This window comes from Lissotriton vulgaris, chromosome 7, assembly GCF_964263255.1.
Source record: "Lissotriton vulgaris chromosome 7, aLisVul1.2, whole genome shotgun sequence".
Classification (NCBI taxonomy): Eukaryota; Metazoa; Chordata; class Amphibia; order Caudata; family Salamandridae; genus Lissotriton; species Lissotriton vulgaris.
The window spans coordinates 198,834,594-198,850,540 of NC_141695.1; the positions used below are offsets into that span (position 1 = coordinate 198,834,594).

At 47.8% G+C, this 15,947-nt stretch overlaps 1 protein-coding gene across 3 annotated transcripts in view; it reads right to left on the reverse strand.

Annotated features, from left to right (window-relative positions):
• USF2 (upstream transcription factor 2, c-fos interacting) overlaps nt 1-15,947 on the reverse strand; it is a 203,705-nt gene that overhangs the window by 50,839 nt on the left and 136,919 nt on the right. For 2 of the 3 annotated variants that reach the window (XM_086929938.1, XM_086929939.1), the window contains exon 9: nt 14,624-14,752. In XM_086929938.1, the coding sequence (XP_086786064.1) occupies nt 14,624-14,752 (129 nt within the window). The remainder of the gene's footprint in view (nt 1-14,623; nt 14,753-15,947) is intronic. The other variant, XM_086929940.1, reaches the window with a different exon arrangement.

The following is a 15,947-nucleotide window of genomic DNA, read 5'->3' on the forward strand; positions in this document are numbered from 1 at the left end:
GTTCGGAGAGGCTGCCACAAAAGACAACACCATCTACCGAGCCATCGTCAGGATTCTGAGAGAGCAGGTCGGGGAGAGGGTCACTCTCCTCTTCCTGTCCCTCATCTAGGGCCATGAGCAAACTCATGTCTTTTCTGTCGACATATGCTTTTAGCCTGTTGACATGAAGCACCCTGTGGGGGCTCCGGGGAGTTCCCAGGTCGACCAGGTAGGTGACCTCTCCCTTTTTCTCCAGGATGGTGTGGGGCCCGGACCATTTGTCCTTGAGTGCTGCTGGGGCCACTGGCTCCAACACCCACACCTTCTGTCCGGGCTGGTAAACAGTCAAGACAGCCTTTTGGTCATGCCAAGCTTTTTGGAGTTCTTGGCTGGCCTTAAGGTTTTCGGATGCCTTCTCCATGTATTCAGCCATCCGCGAGCGGAGGCCGAGCACATAGTCCACTATGTTGGTTGCAGGCTTTTTGAGAGGTCTCTCCCATCCTTCCTTCACCAAACACAGGGGTCCTCTTACAGGATGCCCGTACAAAAGTTCAAAAGGGCTGTAGCCAACCCCCTTCTGTGGGACTTCTCTGTAGGCGAACAAGAGGCAGGGGATCAGGACGTCCCATCTTCGCCGAAGCTTTTCCGGTAGTCCATGAATCATCCCTTTTAGGGTCCTGTTGAATCTCTCAACAAGCCCATTGCATTGTGGATGATAGGGTGTAGTGAACTTGTAGTTGACACCACATTCCTTCCACATAGCAGTTAAGTAGCTCGACATAAAGTTTGCACCTCTGTCGGAGACGACCTCCTTAGGGAAGCCCACTCTGGAGAACACTCCAACTAGGGCTCTTGCCACAACAGGTGCTGTAGTGGTCCTAAGGGGAATAGCTTCAGGATACCTGGTGGCATGATCCACTACCACCAGTATAAACTTGTGCCCTGATGCTGTCGGTGGTTCCATGGGACCGACGATGTCGATCCCCACCCGTTCAAAGGGCACCCCCACCACAGGCATTGGTATAAGGGGGGCCTTTGTCGTGCCACCTGACTTACCACTGGCTTGGCAAGTGACACAGGAGCGGCAAAACTCCTTGGTATCTTCGTTCATGTGAGGCCAGTGAAAGTGCGAGACAAGCCTGTCCCACGTTTTCGTCTGGCCTAAGTGACCTGCTAAGGGAATCTCGTGGGCCAAGGTAAGTAGGAAACCACGCTGAGACAAGGGGACGACCAGCCTCCTGGTCATGCCAGGCTTGGGGTCTCTTGACTCAGTGTACAGGAGTCCATCTTCCCAGTATACCTTGTGGGTACCAGTGGCGTTCCCAGCAGCCTCAGCAGCAGCCTGCTGTCTGAGGGGTTCGAGAGAAGGGCAGTCTAACTGGTCCTTCCCCAGATCTTCCCTTGAGGGTCCCCCTGAGCCCAAGAATTCAACTTGATCAAGTTCGAACTCTCTCGGCTCAGTTTCCCTCAATTCCTGTAGGTCAGCCTCCTCTGAGACTTGATCCTCGACCTGGGGCAAGGGGGAAGGCGCAGCCTTAACCCTACTGCTCTTTTTCTTGGGAGGTGTCTGGTCCGTTGTTCCAGGATCCAGCACCTGTTCAGTGGGGCATCTCCTGACCTGTGACCTAGTCACAGCGAACACATGTGCTGGCAAACCTAACATTTCCATGTGAGTCCGGTGCTCCACTTCTGACCATTGTGACGACTCCAAATCATTGCCCAACAAACAATCCACTGGGAGGTCTGGACTAACTACAACCTTCTTTTGGCCAGTTACCCCTCCCCAGGAGAAAGCTACAATTGCCATACTGTGATTGGTAGTGACATTGCTTGCATTGGTCACCAGGAATTCTGTACCTGGCATGATCTGTCCAGGGTCCACAAAGTTAGGCGTCACCATGGTGACGCTGGCACAAGTGTCCCTATAGGCCTGAGCCATCTTTCCATTTATGAAAGGCGTCTGTCTGTATTTGCCCAAGGTATTGGGGCTTACGTCAGGGGACACGTCCACGTCCCCTGTACTGACAAGGACAGCCTGAGTGAGCGTGCCAACTAGGTTGTCACGCCCCTCAGAACCCAGGGTTAACCCTACTAAACCCTTGGGAGGCGCACTACCACTGCTGTCTGTACTAGGGGGCACAGGTGCCTTAGGGGCTGCAGTGGCAGGAGTCTGCCCTCCTCCTTTCTTGGTGCACTCACTAAACCAGTGAGATTTACTTTTACAGTACTGGCACCATCGTTTGGATTGGCCTTCTTTCTTCTTTTGGGGAGTCTGACCCCCACCCTCTTTGGGTTGTTGGGGACCTGTCGAAGACTTCTGGTCATTTTGTTCCCCTTTAGAATCTTTACCCTTTTGGTCTGCTTTCTTCTGACCACCTTGATTCTGGCCCTGGTTCTGTTTAACTCTCGTACGAACCCATTTGTCTGCCTTCTGCCCCAATTCTTGAGGAGAGGTCAGATCCGAGTCGACAAGATGCTGATGCAACAACTGGTTCTGACAATTGTTTAAAATTTGTTCTCTCATCATCAAATTGTACAATCCTTTGTAATCAGTAACCTTACTGCCCAGCAACCAGCCCTCAAAAGCGTTAGTGGCACAATCGACAAAATCAGACCAATCTTGAGCCTGCGTTTTCTGGGTATCCCTGAACAGCACCCTGTACTGCTCAGTGGTTAGGCCGAACCCTTCAACGAGTGTATTCTTCAAGACTTGGTAATTGTTAGCGTCCTCTACCCTTGTGGTGAGGAGCTTGTCTCTTCCTTTACCTTCAAAGGAGAGCCACAAGATAGCTGCCCACTGACTCTGGGGAACACCTTGCACAGTGCAGGCCCTCTCCAAAGCAGTAATCCATTTGTGGATGTCGTCCCCTTGTTTAAAGGGGGGCACTATCTTCCCAAGGTGTTTCGTATCGAAACTCTTTTCCCTATTACTAGGTACATTGCTGCCACCAGTGGGGACTGCCCCACTTAACTGTTGCTCTCTAGCAAAAGCAAGCTTTTCTTTGGCCAGGGCAAGTTCTTCCCTTTCGATCCTCAGATTAGCTGCCCTTTCCTTAGCTTCGTACACTCTCCTCTGAGGGGACGTCATCCCTCTTTGAGAAGAGTTGCGAGAGCCATTGGTTCGAAGGGATCTGTTAGAGCCTCTTGATAGAGACCTAACTCGTCCATTCCCAATGTTAAGCGCACCTGACAGTAGCGCCGGGGGTCCCCCAGTACCACTATCATGTCTGCTTAAGTTGGACCGTGTCAGTCTGACGACTTCTACCTGTCCCTTATCTGCCTCGTCCCCAGAGAGATCCTCATCCTCATCCTCCTCGTCATCTTCGTTCTCAGTTGCGAGGTGAATGAGGTCAGGATCGTCCCGGGTTCCCTCGAGGGGAGGCATGCCTCCTTCTGGATTAGAAGGGCTAAGAAGCTTCTCAGCCTTTCTGGCATCATAAGTCTCTAGGAGACCAATCAGAAAGGAGGTGGTGGGGTTAGCCCCTTGCTTAATCTTCCTAGAGGTACATACTTGTCGTAACTCATGGAAGTTAAGCGCAGTATATCTTGACGGGATGACCTGTGGAGGGTCAACTGACACAAGGGGAGACTCAGAGTTTCCACCTTTGTCCGACATACTGGTTCTAGTGTGGTGTAAGTGATGCACCTACCTACACTATGTGTTTACCTACTTTTCCCTTGCTAAGAGCTGTAGCCAAGGTGTGCTAAGCCTTGAGGAGCTACAACAGCTGGTTCAGTAGAACTCAGAGTATTCTAAGCTTTAGTTATATGTACTAACAGTACTTGTGCGATCTTTCAACAAGATATTCTTAGGATACGTGTGGTAAAACAACAGCAAGCTCAAATCCCAACCGCTGCTCACCAATGTGAGAAGTTGGCCCGATATGCAACGTTCGCTATTCTAGCGACCGCTATGTATCGTTCCAACGACCCTTATGGTGTTTGGTTGTAAGTCAACCTATAGACCAGCTATCCTAGTAGCGTGGATACGAGCAGTCTAAGGCTAAAGACTCGAGAGGGCGTGTTAAGCCAGCTGTTTACCACACATGTACCCCTTGAACACCCAGTGAAAGGACACCACACAAGTGTTATGAAAATAAACAGTATATTTATTAAGAATCACAACAGCCCTGTACTCTTTATGAGGACAGGGTACTAAGCACAAACCAAATCTCTTTAGTAAATACTTCAAGTGCACAGTTTAAAACAAGTGTCCGGGGACACGGAAAGGTTAAGGCAAGTCGGAAGCGAGGGACTCGGGACCCTAGAGTAAGGAGGCTATGCAGGCACCGAAATGCCGAGTTACCTAGCCACGAGGGCTGCGGCTGCACAAGTCTTACAGGCGTCGGGGTCTTCGCTGACGAGCCAGGAGCCGGAAGAAAAGGAGTTGCTGGCCGGCGACCAGTGCTGAATAGTTCGTAGGGATCCAAGCCTGGATCGGAGATTGATGAAACCTGAAAGCAGAGGGGACCAAGTTCGTACTACTAGCCAGTAGTCAGAGGGTACCAGGAAGGCACCGGTTGGCCGTCACCTCGACCAGGTGAGTGGGCGACGCTAGGCTCTGCAAGTCTCTCGGACCAGGAGGCGTTGTCGGCGACCACGGTGGAGGTGCGAGCTGTCCCACGACGGATGTCGCTGTCGGCGTCTTGAGTGGACCAGGAGGGTCCGGGGTGCTTCTCGAAAAGATGGAAGCAAGGGCCAGTCTGGAGCAACCAGACCGGCAGTGTTGATTCTCGGATGTCGTCACAGAAGGACACGAGCCAACGGCTAATGACCAGACAACGTGCTGAGCAGCGAGCAGAAGGGCCCCACGCAGATCGTGGAGATGCTGGGAGACTGCACTTCGGTGCTGGAGCGGCTCAGGGTCGGGGCTTCTCGGACCCCAGAGCACTCACCAGAGAGTTACCTCGATGGTCGTGCTGGTTTTTAAGAGCGTGCAGGTTCTGATGATGGCCGGTCCCTCGAGGTCTCGTCGCACCCACAGATCACAGCTGAGCTGATGACGTGGGTAGAGGTCAGAGGTGCCAGGGAAGCCGGTTCTCGTCGAGCTGGGCCGTCGGATTCCTTGAGGAAGGACTTACAGCAAACCGCAGAGTTCTTAGATGGTGCCCGCTGATGCAGGGTGACTACTCCTTAGCCACAAGGGAGAAATCTTGAGAAGAGTCTTGAAGGTCCTTTCGTAGAAAGTAGTTCTTGATTCAAAGATGATCTAATTTGGAAGGGTCCCCGCTCCGGCCTTTATCCTAAAGAAAGGGGTGGGTACATGACTAGGTCCTGCCCTAAGGGTGGGACCAGGAAGGGGGGTAGTTACGCCCCTCTCCCCCTGCCGGGCTTTCCCCAGGCCAGGGCTGTCGCCCCTGGAACTGGTTCTAACCGGCAGATGCGTAGTGAGCACCGGGGTGCCACTCCGCAGTCACCTTCTCGCCAAAGCCCTACCTACCCAGAATACACAAACCCTGTCTGGGACGGTGCGAACACCGCCCTCGACAGGAAACCCTTTGTCCAAGCGCTCCTCGCTGGAAGGACTCCCAGCAGCAGGGGGTCAGACTCGTGTCTGTGGTGGCAGCGTCCATTTTGTGGAGCTGAGGCTTCAGTTAACTTTAACCGGGGTTCACAGTTACGTGCATGTCGTGTCCCTCTAGAAGGGCGGAATGCTAACCTCATCGCCAGAATTGGTGAGAGGGCAGCACCCCGATTCGTATGACACCTTACTCGACATGCCTTGATAACGCGACACCGAAGTTACCGATATGGTACGCGTTATCATGGAACAGCCATTGGGTCTTGATTCCGCAAGCTGCAACCGGGCTCGGCTCGGGCCTGAACCTAGCTCACACGAGCCCACGCACTCTGCCTTTAGGATTGTTAAGGCCTGCCATAGGAGTGACTGATAGGAACTCGGGTGTCCATTGTATGGTTAGATATAGAGCTACTATACCTAAAGCAAAGGGTGATTACACGACTTCGCCCCAGCTGTCATGCAGCCAGTTGTGTCAGATTTAGGAGGCCAGCCAGGGGTGGCATAATACATGCTGCAGCCCCTGGCGGCCCTGGGTACACCTATGCCCTGGGTTACAGGGTCTGATAAGGTGGCCCAGTACCAATTGGTAAATGCACCTAGGGCACATATCGTAATTTAGAGAGAGAACAGCCAGGCTGTGGGTCTGATTGGCAGGCCCACAGCCAGAGAAAGTCGTAAACCAGTGAAACAAAAGCAAAAAATCTGGGTGATCATAGGATTGCAGACCCTACTCTCCTACACGGTGCCTCGAATGTTCTTAGGGGGATAGGACTGAAAGTTTAGGAGGGAGAGATTGCAGTTGTAACATGTTTCATTACCAGTATGTTTGACAGAGAGTTCTACATCCTTTTAGAAGTGGGTGACGGAGTGCCAGTAGTTGCTCCGATGAGAGTGTCATTCTGTCCTGTCCTGTCGTCGAGTCTATGGATATTGATGTTGAAGTTGTTTCAGAAAGTTTTGCGCGTCAAAGTCCTTGGAAAGTAGATTTCGGAGCGGAAAAGTTGCATCCGAACCCAGAGGCGGAAAAAAACTATCTAAGGATGAAGCTGATGCCCATGTACACTATTGTCCAAGGGAGGAGTCACCTATCTCGTGACTACAAAGACTTCTTCCAAGACGGCAACAACATGAAATCATCCGAGCCCAACACCAGGTGGCGATCTAATGCAAAGTGTTGAATCTGCAGCTCATATGCCTCAAACACAGTGTTATCGGTTTATCAGTAAGTACTTAGGTTTTGGAGTTAGTATTCTGTGGTTAGAGGGATTAGTTACTTACCTGTAATCCTAGTTCTCATCCAGGGGTATACTCATCAAAGTCATAATCTGTGAATAATCCCCGCCCATGTGCGGGATCCCGGAGCATATAGAAAATACATTATATACATATATATGCATATGTGAAAACCTATACATGCAGCCTAAAATATTTCCAAAATGGCAAAGATGCTTAAATTACATAGGTTTGCATAGTAGCACCTATACTCTCCCAACCCCTAAGGAAGAAAGGGAGCAGTAAACATTTGTCATACAGCAATGCTTTATTGCCATAGAAAAGCCAGTAATTGCAGGCATTTGCCAGTAGGCTGCAGCAGAGTATAAAGAAATACAGAAAACTGACACCTTGCCTTTAAGGCAGTAGAGTAGGGGTACCGTGCCTTTAAGACCCCTGCTCCCATGATGCACCACAGGTGGCAGTTAGGTCAGTTCTTTTTGGAGGTGCATAAACACCTGGGTAAATCCATAAGTAACATACCATAACTTTGCAGCAATGCTCGTCCGGGGAGGTGGGTGAGTCGCTTAGGACTTTGATGAGTATACCCCTGGATGAGAACTAGGATTACAGGTAAGTAACTAATCCTTCTCATCCAGGGGATACTCGTCAATAGTTAATCTATGAATACATTAGCAAGCCCATACCCAAAGTATCACGGACGAGCAATCAAGTATACAGCAAAAACATGAATCACCACATTTATAATGCAGTTATGCAAACAATTTTCATAAAGAGTCCTGTCCCACTTGGGCATTGGCCTGTGCATCTGAATCTAGGCAATAATGGTGGGTAAAGGTATGTTCTGAACGCCATGTAGCCGCCTTACAAATCTCAGATATTTGAATGTTGTGAAGGAGAGCTGTAGTAGAAGCTTTCCCTCTAGTAGAGTGTGCATGAGGTTTGCCCTGTAAAGCTTTGTTAGCTAATTGGTAAGACAGAGCTATACAGGAGACCATCCATCTTGAAATAGACCTTTTTGAAGCCGACAGAATTAGTTGACCCATAATTAACAAAGAGCCGGTCAGACTTCCTAAGTGGAAGAGTTTTAGCCAGGAAAAAATTCAAAACCCTTAGGAGCTCTAGAGAGTGTAAAGGCCTCTCCGGGGAGTGGTTGGTTGAGGAAAGAAAGTAGGCAGAGTGATGGTCTGATTGATATGTAAATCAGAGACAACCTTAGGCAGGAAACCTGGATGTGTTCTCAGCACCACCCTATTGGCATGAAACACTGCGTAAGGTTCCTTGCAACAATACCTGGATCTCGCTCACCCTGCGGGCTGAGGTGATGCCTACCAAAAAAGCAGCTTACCAGGTCAAGTGCTGCAAATATTCCTTATGGATAGGCTCGAAGAGAGCACCCATCAATTTGGTAAGTATGATGTTAAGCTCCCAGGGAGGAGAGGGGGACCTCACTGGTGGAAACACTTTCTTAAGCCCCTCTAAGAAATCTTTGACCACAGACATGAGGAAGAATGAGGTCTGAGATGGATACTTACTATAGGCTGTTATTGCCGCTAAGTGAACCCTAATGGAGGGGTACTTCAGGCCTGGCCTTGCCAAATGCAATAAGTAGGGGAGAATCACCTGCTCCTGACCTTGGATTGGATCAAGAGAATTGTCCATACACCAAATGTAAAATCTCTTCCACTTAAAAGCGTAAGACTTTCTAGTGGAGGGCCTCTTTGCCTCTTTAAGAATGTTCATGCAGTCAGCTGAAAGATCTAGGTGGCCATATTGGATGACCTCAGGAGCCATGCCGTCAATCGGAGGGAAGGAAGGTTGGGGTGAAAGACCCTCCACTCGTCCTTGGTCAGCAAGTCTGGGCGGCAGGGCAGTCTCCGGTGAGGACCCTCCAACGGCTGGAGGAGATCCGGGTACCACCACTGGCGTGGCCACTCCGGTGCTATCAGGATCATCCTGGTGTTGGTCCTGTAGAATTTCTGTATCACCTCCGGGATCAGAGGCAGTGGAGGAGAAGGGTACAGCAATGTCTGAGACCAGATGATCAAAAGTGCATTCCCCCGTGATCCGTGCTGGGGGAATCTGGACGCGAAGACGGGGCATTTTGTGTTTGCCGAGCCTGCGAACAGATCTAGGTCTGGTACTCCCCATTGTTGAAACATTTCCTGAGCGACGTCTTCTCTGCTTAGGCCGTCCGCCTGAACATTCAGGATTCCTGGGAGGTGAACTGCCACGATGGAGAGACCTCTCGCTAGAAGCCAGCTCCAAATGGATTGAGCTTCCAGAGACAGAACTCGTGACCTTGTGCCTCCCTGCTTGTTCAGATAGAACATTGTTGTTATGTTGTCCGTCTGAACTTGAATGTGGTTGGCGCGCAGAGACTGGTAGAGGGATTTGAGCGCCAGATAGACAGCCCAGAGCTCCAAGAAGTTGATGTGGTAGCTTCTTTCTACTTCGGACCAGAGACCTTGTACCTGAAGCTGGTCCATATGAGCACCCCAGCCGTGCATTGAGGCATCTGTGACCACTGTCTGCGATGGAGGAGACTGATGAAACGGGCCTCCCTGCAGAAGATGAGAACGTTTCATCCACCATCTGATGGAGTCTCTGGCACTTTGGTGGAGAGCGACCTGATCCTCCCAGTGACCTGATCTTTGAGACCATTGGTCCTAGAGTGCCTGCTGCAGAGGCCTCATGTGAAGGCGCGCATTGGGCACAATGTAGATGCATGAGGCCATCCATCCCAGTAGCGACGACACTTGTCTGGCAGTAGGGTTTTGGGTGTCTAACAGGATGCGGCACTTCAGAAGCATTGATGATAACCTCTCCTCCGAAGGACACACGTTTGCCTCTGCAGAGTCCAGAGAGGCACCCAGATAGCGTATTCGTTGGGTGGGATTGAGTACTGACTTTTTGTAGTTGACCTGCAACCCCAAGGAATGCATCAGATTAAGACAGTAAGAGATGGCTCTGAAGCAGAACAGGTGTGGAGCTTTTCAGGAGCCAGTCTTCTAGGTAGGGATAGGCGAAGATCTTCCGCCTGCGGAGGAAGGCAGCCACCACCGCCATGCACTTGGAGAATGTCCGTGGGGGAATTGAGGCCGAACAGTAGCGAGCATAAATCAGCTATACGAAATAGTAGGACTGAAGCTCCGCTTGTCCAACATTTTCTCGCTAAATAGCACTGAGAGAGACATCAAGTGGTGCATTTTGGAGAAGGTGAAAGGATTGACAGGAACACCTATGGAGGTAATTCGTAAGAGACAGGTGACAACACTCCCCTCTCTTTTATTACCATCTAGGAAATAGGCTTTCTTGGACAAATGAGTACAGATTTGCAATATCGTCCTAGATTCTTGATGCCATAGACTCCTCGCCGAGGATTAGAAAACAGTAAGTATTGATGGAGTATAGCTGAGTGTTCATGCAGAAGTTATTAATGCTGATATAGTGAGAGGAAAGAGGTCGCCCAATACAGTTTAGGATATCGAGGTAAGACTGGTAATAGGAAATAAAACTGGCTCTCTTTGTTTGCGTTGGCTTCGTCTCTCTTGCCCCGAGTGAGTGGGGGCAACAATATAACAGATATGACACTAGTTTAATAGAGACAATTATAGTCACTGTATGGTAGAGGTAGCACAGGTGTATTGAGACTTTTAACATGGAATGTATTGACACTGGTCCAATCAGTGTCTTTTTGTAATCGTTATGTCATGGGTATGTAACATTATGGATTTTTGCCCATATATTTCTACAGGAGATCCCTGGGTGTAAAGAACACGATGCAATATATCCGACGGGTCCTGAAGAAGGTGGCTCCGAATCTCGTTGTATGCCACCGAAACGCGCGCGCTGACCAAGTCTTTTTGTAAAATCCTACTTAAATGTAGTAACCCTGTATTGGGCAATAGATACACAACAAAACGTGTTAACTTGTTCAGATAGATTGTCTTGTGATTTCGATGTGTATGAGGTATGAGTGAGTGGTGTGGTTGTGTTGGTTCTCTACCCAGGAATGAATGGATTGTAGTATATTTATGCATTATAGATCTCTGATGTAAAATTTGTATTTTTTGATAACATTTTATGCTGAAAATAATAATATGGAAAAAAAAGTATTAATAAGAAAAAAAAGTAACAAAATAATAAAGAAAATGAGAAAGTAAAAAATGTCTTTGGTATTTGGTGTTGTCCATGTTGGAATTCAGTTTTAAATCCTTTGATAAAATAGAGAGGTCATGAGGGAGCTTTTCTATAAGAGGAAGTCTATCTTGGCCTGGAAGGTGATATTGGCCTTGAAGGTGATCTTAGCCTGGCAGGAGATCTTTGCCTGGCAGGAGATCTTGGCCGCCTAGGGGGAGACTTCGAAGATCTGGCCAGAGTGCTCGTCCTTGGACCAGATGGTAATTACGTGCGGGAGTAATCCGAGCCAGGACTACTGCGACCACCAGATACAGCACCTTGCAGACAGCGAGGAGACAAACTGCAGGATTTCTCCTCTGCAGATTTGGGGGATACTTCTTGAGAGATCTCCACAATATGCAGTCCAGAAGACGATGACCGGTCCCCTGACGATGCTCTGGACCCGGGATCTGACTGCCTCTGGGACTACGCAATACCGGTGACCTCTTCTCTCGATGTCGAGTGCTTCGACGTCGATGATGTCTGAGTGACCATCAGCTTAGAGTGTGGTCTCGATGGTCTTGACGACGATCGTCCACGACGATGAGGTGACCTAGACGGTGACCTTCGTTGGTGATCTTGAAGTCGATCTGCTATGACGCAGAGTCAAAGGCGATCTGCCCCGACGTCGTGTCGATGTCGATCTTCAACGACGTTGTGTCCACGTTGACCCTCCATGGCGCCGGATCAACGTCGATCTCCTCGATGTCGAGTGGTGGGATCTCGACGATCATCTCGACGGCGGCACGCCAGCCGGCGGCGATATGTCAGCCGTCAGTACTCTCGACGCTGACCCCTTCGAGGGCGGCGGAGAGTGTCTCGACGTCGACGGAAGCCTCGACGTCAACGGAAGCCTCGAAGTCAACGGAGACTTGGTACTATCAGCTACCACAGACTTCGAGCCAGAAGTGTGGTGCCTCGACGCCGACTTACTTGGATGCGGCGGAGACTCTCGACGTCGAGAGGGTGTTACTGAAGAATGTCTGGGCCTCTTCGACTGCGACTTAGACGCCAACTGTGAATCTTTTCTCCCCTTCCTCTTCCTGGGGTCAGGAGAGTGGAACGTCGCCGTTTTTGGCCTTGCTTGCTGGAAGCCTCTATGGCCACCCACCTGATGACTCTTGTCCTTTTCCAGCATAGCATGGAGTTTTATCCGTTCTCTGTCTTGCAAAGTTTGCCTGGAGAACTTCTGACAATGGTGGCACTGGTCAGGATTGTGTGTGGATGGAAGGCGCACAATACACACCGAGTGTGGATCTGCCAGTGCCATTTTCTTGTCAAAGGAAGCACACTTCCTGAATAAAGCTGGCATTCTGACTGGAAACAATCAGTGGAAGTCAACAAAAACAGTAGCAGATGCTGTTAGAAATCTGAAAACGTCGAATTTTCTGAAATATTCTTTTTAAAAAACAGTTTTAATCAAAAAACTGAACAGCTCAAGCTCCAGGATCCTCTCAGAAGGAGCCGGAAAAAAGAACTGACCTAACTGCCACCTGCGGTGCATCATGGGAGCAGGGGGTCGCCTGCAGGTCTTAAAGGCACGGTACCCCTACTCTAATGCCTTAAAGGCAAGGTGTAGAGTTAAAAGTGCCAGCAAGGGACTTTCAATTAATTTCTTTACAGCTGAAGATTTTATATTTAGATAATAACTCAATCTAGTCTGACTGATCGGAAGCTGCATACATTTATTTAAATTCAGTATGTGGAAAAGAGCGTTAAACCAACTTAAATGTGTAAACACTCAAAAATTAGGAGATGAGAAAGACACGGAATAATACATTTTTGATAAAAAATTCTCAGTTTATATATTGCTTACATAAGTCAAAAGTGTACAGATCAAAAATCACTGTTAAAAACACAGCATTAGACAAATGAAATCAAGACTTGTCAAATCAAATTATAATTCATTTGTAAAGAGAGTCCAATCCTGCACTAATCCAAAAGATGACATTATTCCATCATAATAAGAAAATCAATGCAAATTAATCAAAAATCAGGAGAAGGACTGTATGGTCGACGTTTCGGTCTTCAATGGAATAAATCCTTAAGACCTTCTTCAGGACAGTACAGTAAATAAACAGCTGTGACCCCTGAAAATATGAATACAAAAAATGACTTGTGTATCATAAACCATCAACGCTTGGTTTAACGCTATTTTCCACATACTGAATTTAAATAAATGTATGCAGCTTCTGATCAGTCAGACAAGATTGAGTTATTATCTAAATATAAACTCTTAAGCTGGAAAGAAATTAATTGAAATTAAGTCCCTTGATGGCACTAATAACTACACTGTTTATACTAGCCCAAGCCCGCATGGGTAAATTGGGTATCCCCACCCTTTTGTTTGGTTAAAGGCAAGGTGTCAGTTCTTTATACTCTGCTGCAGCCTACTGGCAAATGCCTGCAATTACAGGTTTTTCTATGGCAATAAAGCATTGTTGTATGACAAATGTTTACTGCTCCCTTTCTTCCTTAGGGGTTGGGAGAGTATAGGTGCTACTATGCAAACCTATGTAATTTCATCATCTTTGCCATTTTGGAAATATTTTAGGCTGCATGTATATGTTATCACATATGCATATATATATGTATAGATATATCTATTTTCTATATGCTCTGGGATCCCACACAATGGCGGGGATTATTCACAGATTATGGCTATTGATGAGTATCTCCTGGATGAGAACCAGGGTTTCCCCAGGTTCGAGGATGCATGCTCAAAGCACCCCCAGCGGCACTAGGGCGGCCGGGTGCAGAGTGCCGAGGCCCTATGTTATCCAATGGAAGCCTCTGGTTGGTGACTGTTCACGAGCAGGCCACAAGGTTATGGGAGCAAAACTCTCATTCTCTTGTCCACTTCTCTCTGTCAGTACCAGCTGATTCTTTGAAAATTGGCAGGATAGGAGCCACCTCAAAGCTGGGTAGGCAATGGTCACGGCCTTATTTTTAACCGCTGACGGAGGCCCAGTTATTAATGTTTAATCTACCCTCGGGTACTAGGACACCCGCCAAGCCGTTTTAACATCACTATACCTTACACCTCACACTGCACACTCAGCAATATACCTGCTCCGCTGTAATCAGGCGTCGAAGCACCCCCGGGACATGCTAGGTGTTACTGGGTGGGCCCGATGATGAAGCATGCCACCAACTAGGTTGGTGGGTGAGGGCTTCATGAACACACCTACAAGGTGTTCCTACCCCCTGACAAAACATATTTGAGTCCTTTAACTTAGTAGTTGATGAGCTAGTCTCCTTTTGATTAAATACACAAGGATGTGTGCCATGTCTACTCTTCACTTTGTTCTACACCAAAACTTGCAGCCTGCAATAGCAGTGTGTGTGTAAGGGTACAGGGCCTCTAAGCGTGGCACTATAGGTGCTGCAGGGAGACTTGCACAACTAATGAATGATCCGGCTTCTTTGGCAGACTGCCTTTTACCCCGGCTGTAATGCACAGCTCAAAATAACAGACACCTGAATGACCTCACTGAAATGAGGCTCAATACCAGCATTTGCTCAAGGAACTCATCTCCACAAGGATATGACCGCTGATACACGCCCATGTCTTTACTGCCAAACTACTGGTGTTTTCCTCATTCTGTAGCAGTATCATTTTGTAGTGGCTCCATTCCATTTTAAGATAATGGGAGCAGTGTTATCACTGTGTAGCATTTTACATACATTTAGTATGAGTGAGTTTACCTGTTGTCGTAGCATATCATTGTCCATCTGCAAACGATCTGCTTCTTTGAAGGTTTCCTGCATGCGTTGATTTGTCTGACGAAGCTCCCGTATATAATCACAAGCTTTGGAGAGGATACCACCTTTACTCTTAAAATAAATTATTTAAATCAATTAAATCAGTGTAACAAATTCATAAAAATACAATTCGGACACCACAAGCTCACAACTAGGTTTTACTTAAATCTTACAACACACTTGTTGCATTACAGTAACAAGAGATGCACAGAAACAATTATGTTTAGGCTATCCTGTTGTAGGTTTAAACCTATAACCTCTTCGCTGCTGATGACGAGCTGAGCTCGTCATCAGCTATGGCGCTCGTATGCTGATGACGAGCTGAGCTCGTCATGTAACGCGGTATTTTAAAAAATGCCGTACACAGCGGGAAAAGCCGCCGCAGCGATGCGGATAATAACTGATAAAACCCCACCGAAAGGGAAGTAGCCCTCACCAGTGCAAACAGATAAACACTTGCTGAACAAAAAACTAAAATGGCATGAGAAAAAGGAAAAGGAGAGTGAAAGTTTAATTTCTTTCTGAAGGGGCCAATACAATGCAACTTTGCTATACAAGGTAGCAACAAGAAAGACTAACATTATTCTGCTCGAGTTTTGTTGTGTAGGGAGGTCTCAAAATTATTGTTTCTTCTTCCTTTTACTTTTTTTTAGTTTGCTGGTCTTTGTTGTAAAGAAGCAGGGTTTAGAAGCATATTTTAGGTCTTGTTTAATTGTTTTATAAACTGTAGAGTCAGGCGATATAAAAACCATATTTAAGATTTTGTCTATGTTTAATTCTTTCACTAATAGGTAAAATGGAAGGTTTCATAAGCATCTTTCCCAATATGTACCATCACATTTACCCACAGAGAAGGGGTGAACCCCTGGGACTCCTCAGCCCCCTTTTCTAGCAAGTCAGTATTGATAGTAGGTGAATTGCAACAACCCAGGCTTTAAACATTCAATGCAAGGTGTGGTTAAAGGTAAATGTGAAAAGAGTGCTCTCACCAAGCATCAGAGATCGCGGGAAAGGGTAATTTTCCCCAGACTTTGAAAAGCCCTGCTGCATTTTTGACCGCATCAATAACTTTGAGGGCATATGCGACCATTTCAACACATACGTTGCAGAACCTGTCCTAGAGAATCCTCCTCCAGAGACACCTCCAAAAGTAACTCTCTTCTGTCTGAAGGAAGATCTCCCACTACTGATAATTTCTACTTCTCATGTCCATGGAAGTGCCTTCCCAGTGTGTTCTTGCGGTTAGAGTGTTTGCCTTTTATTGCAG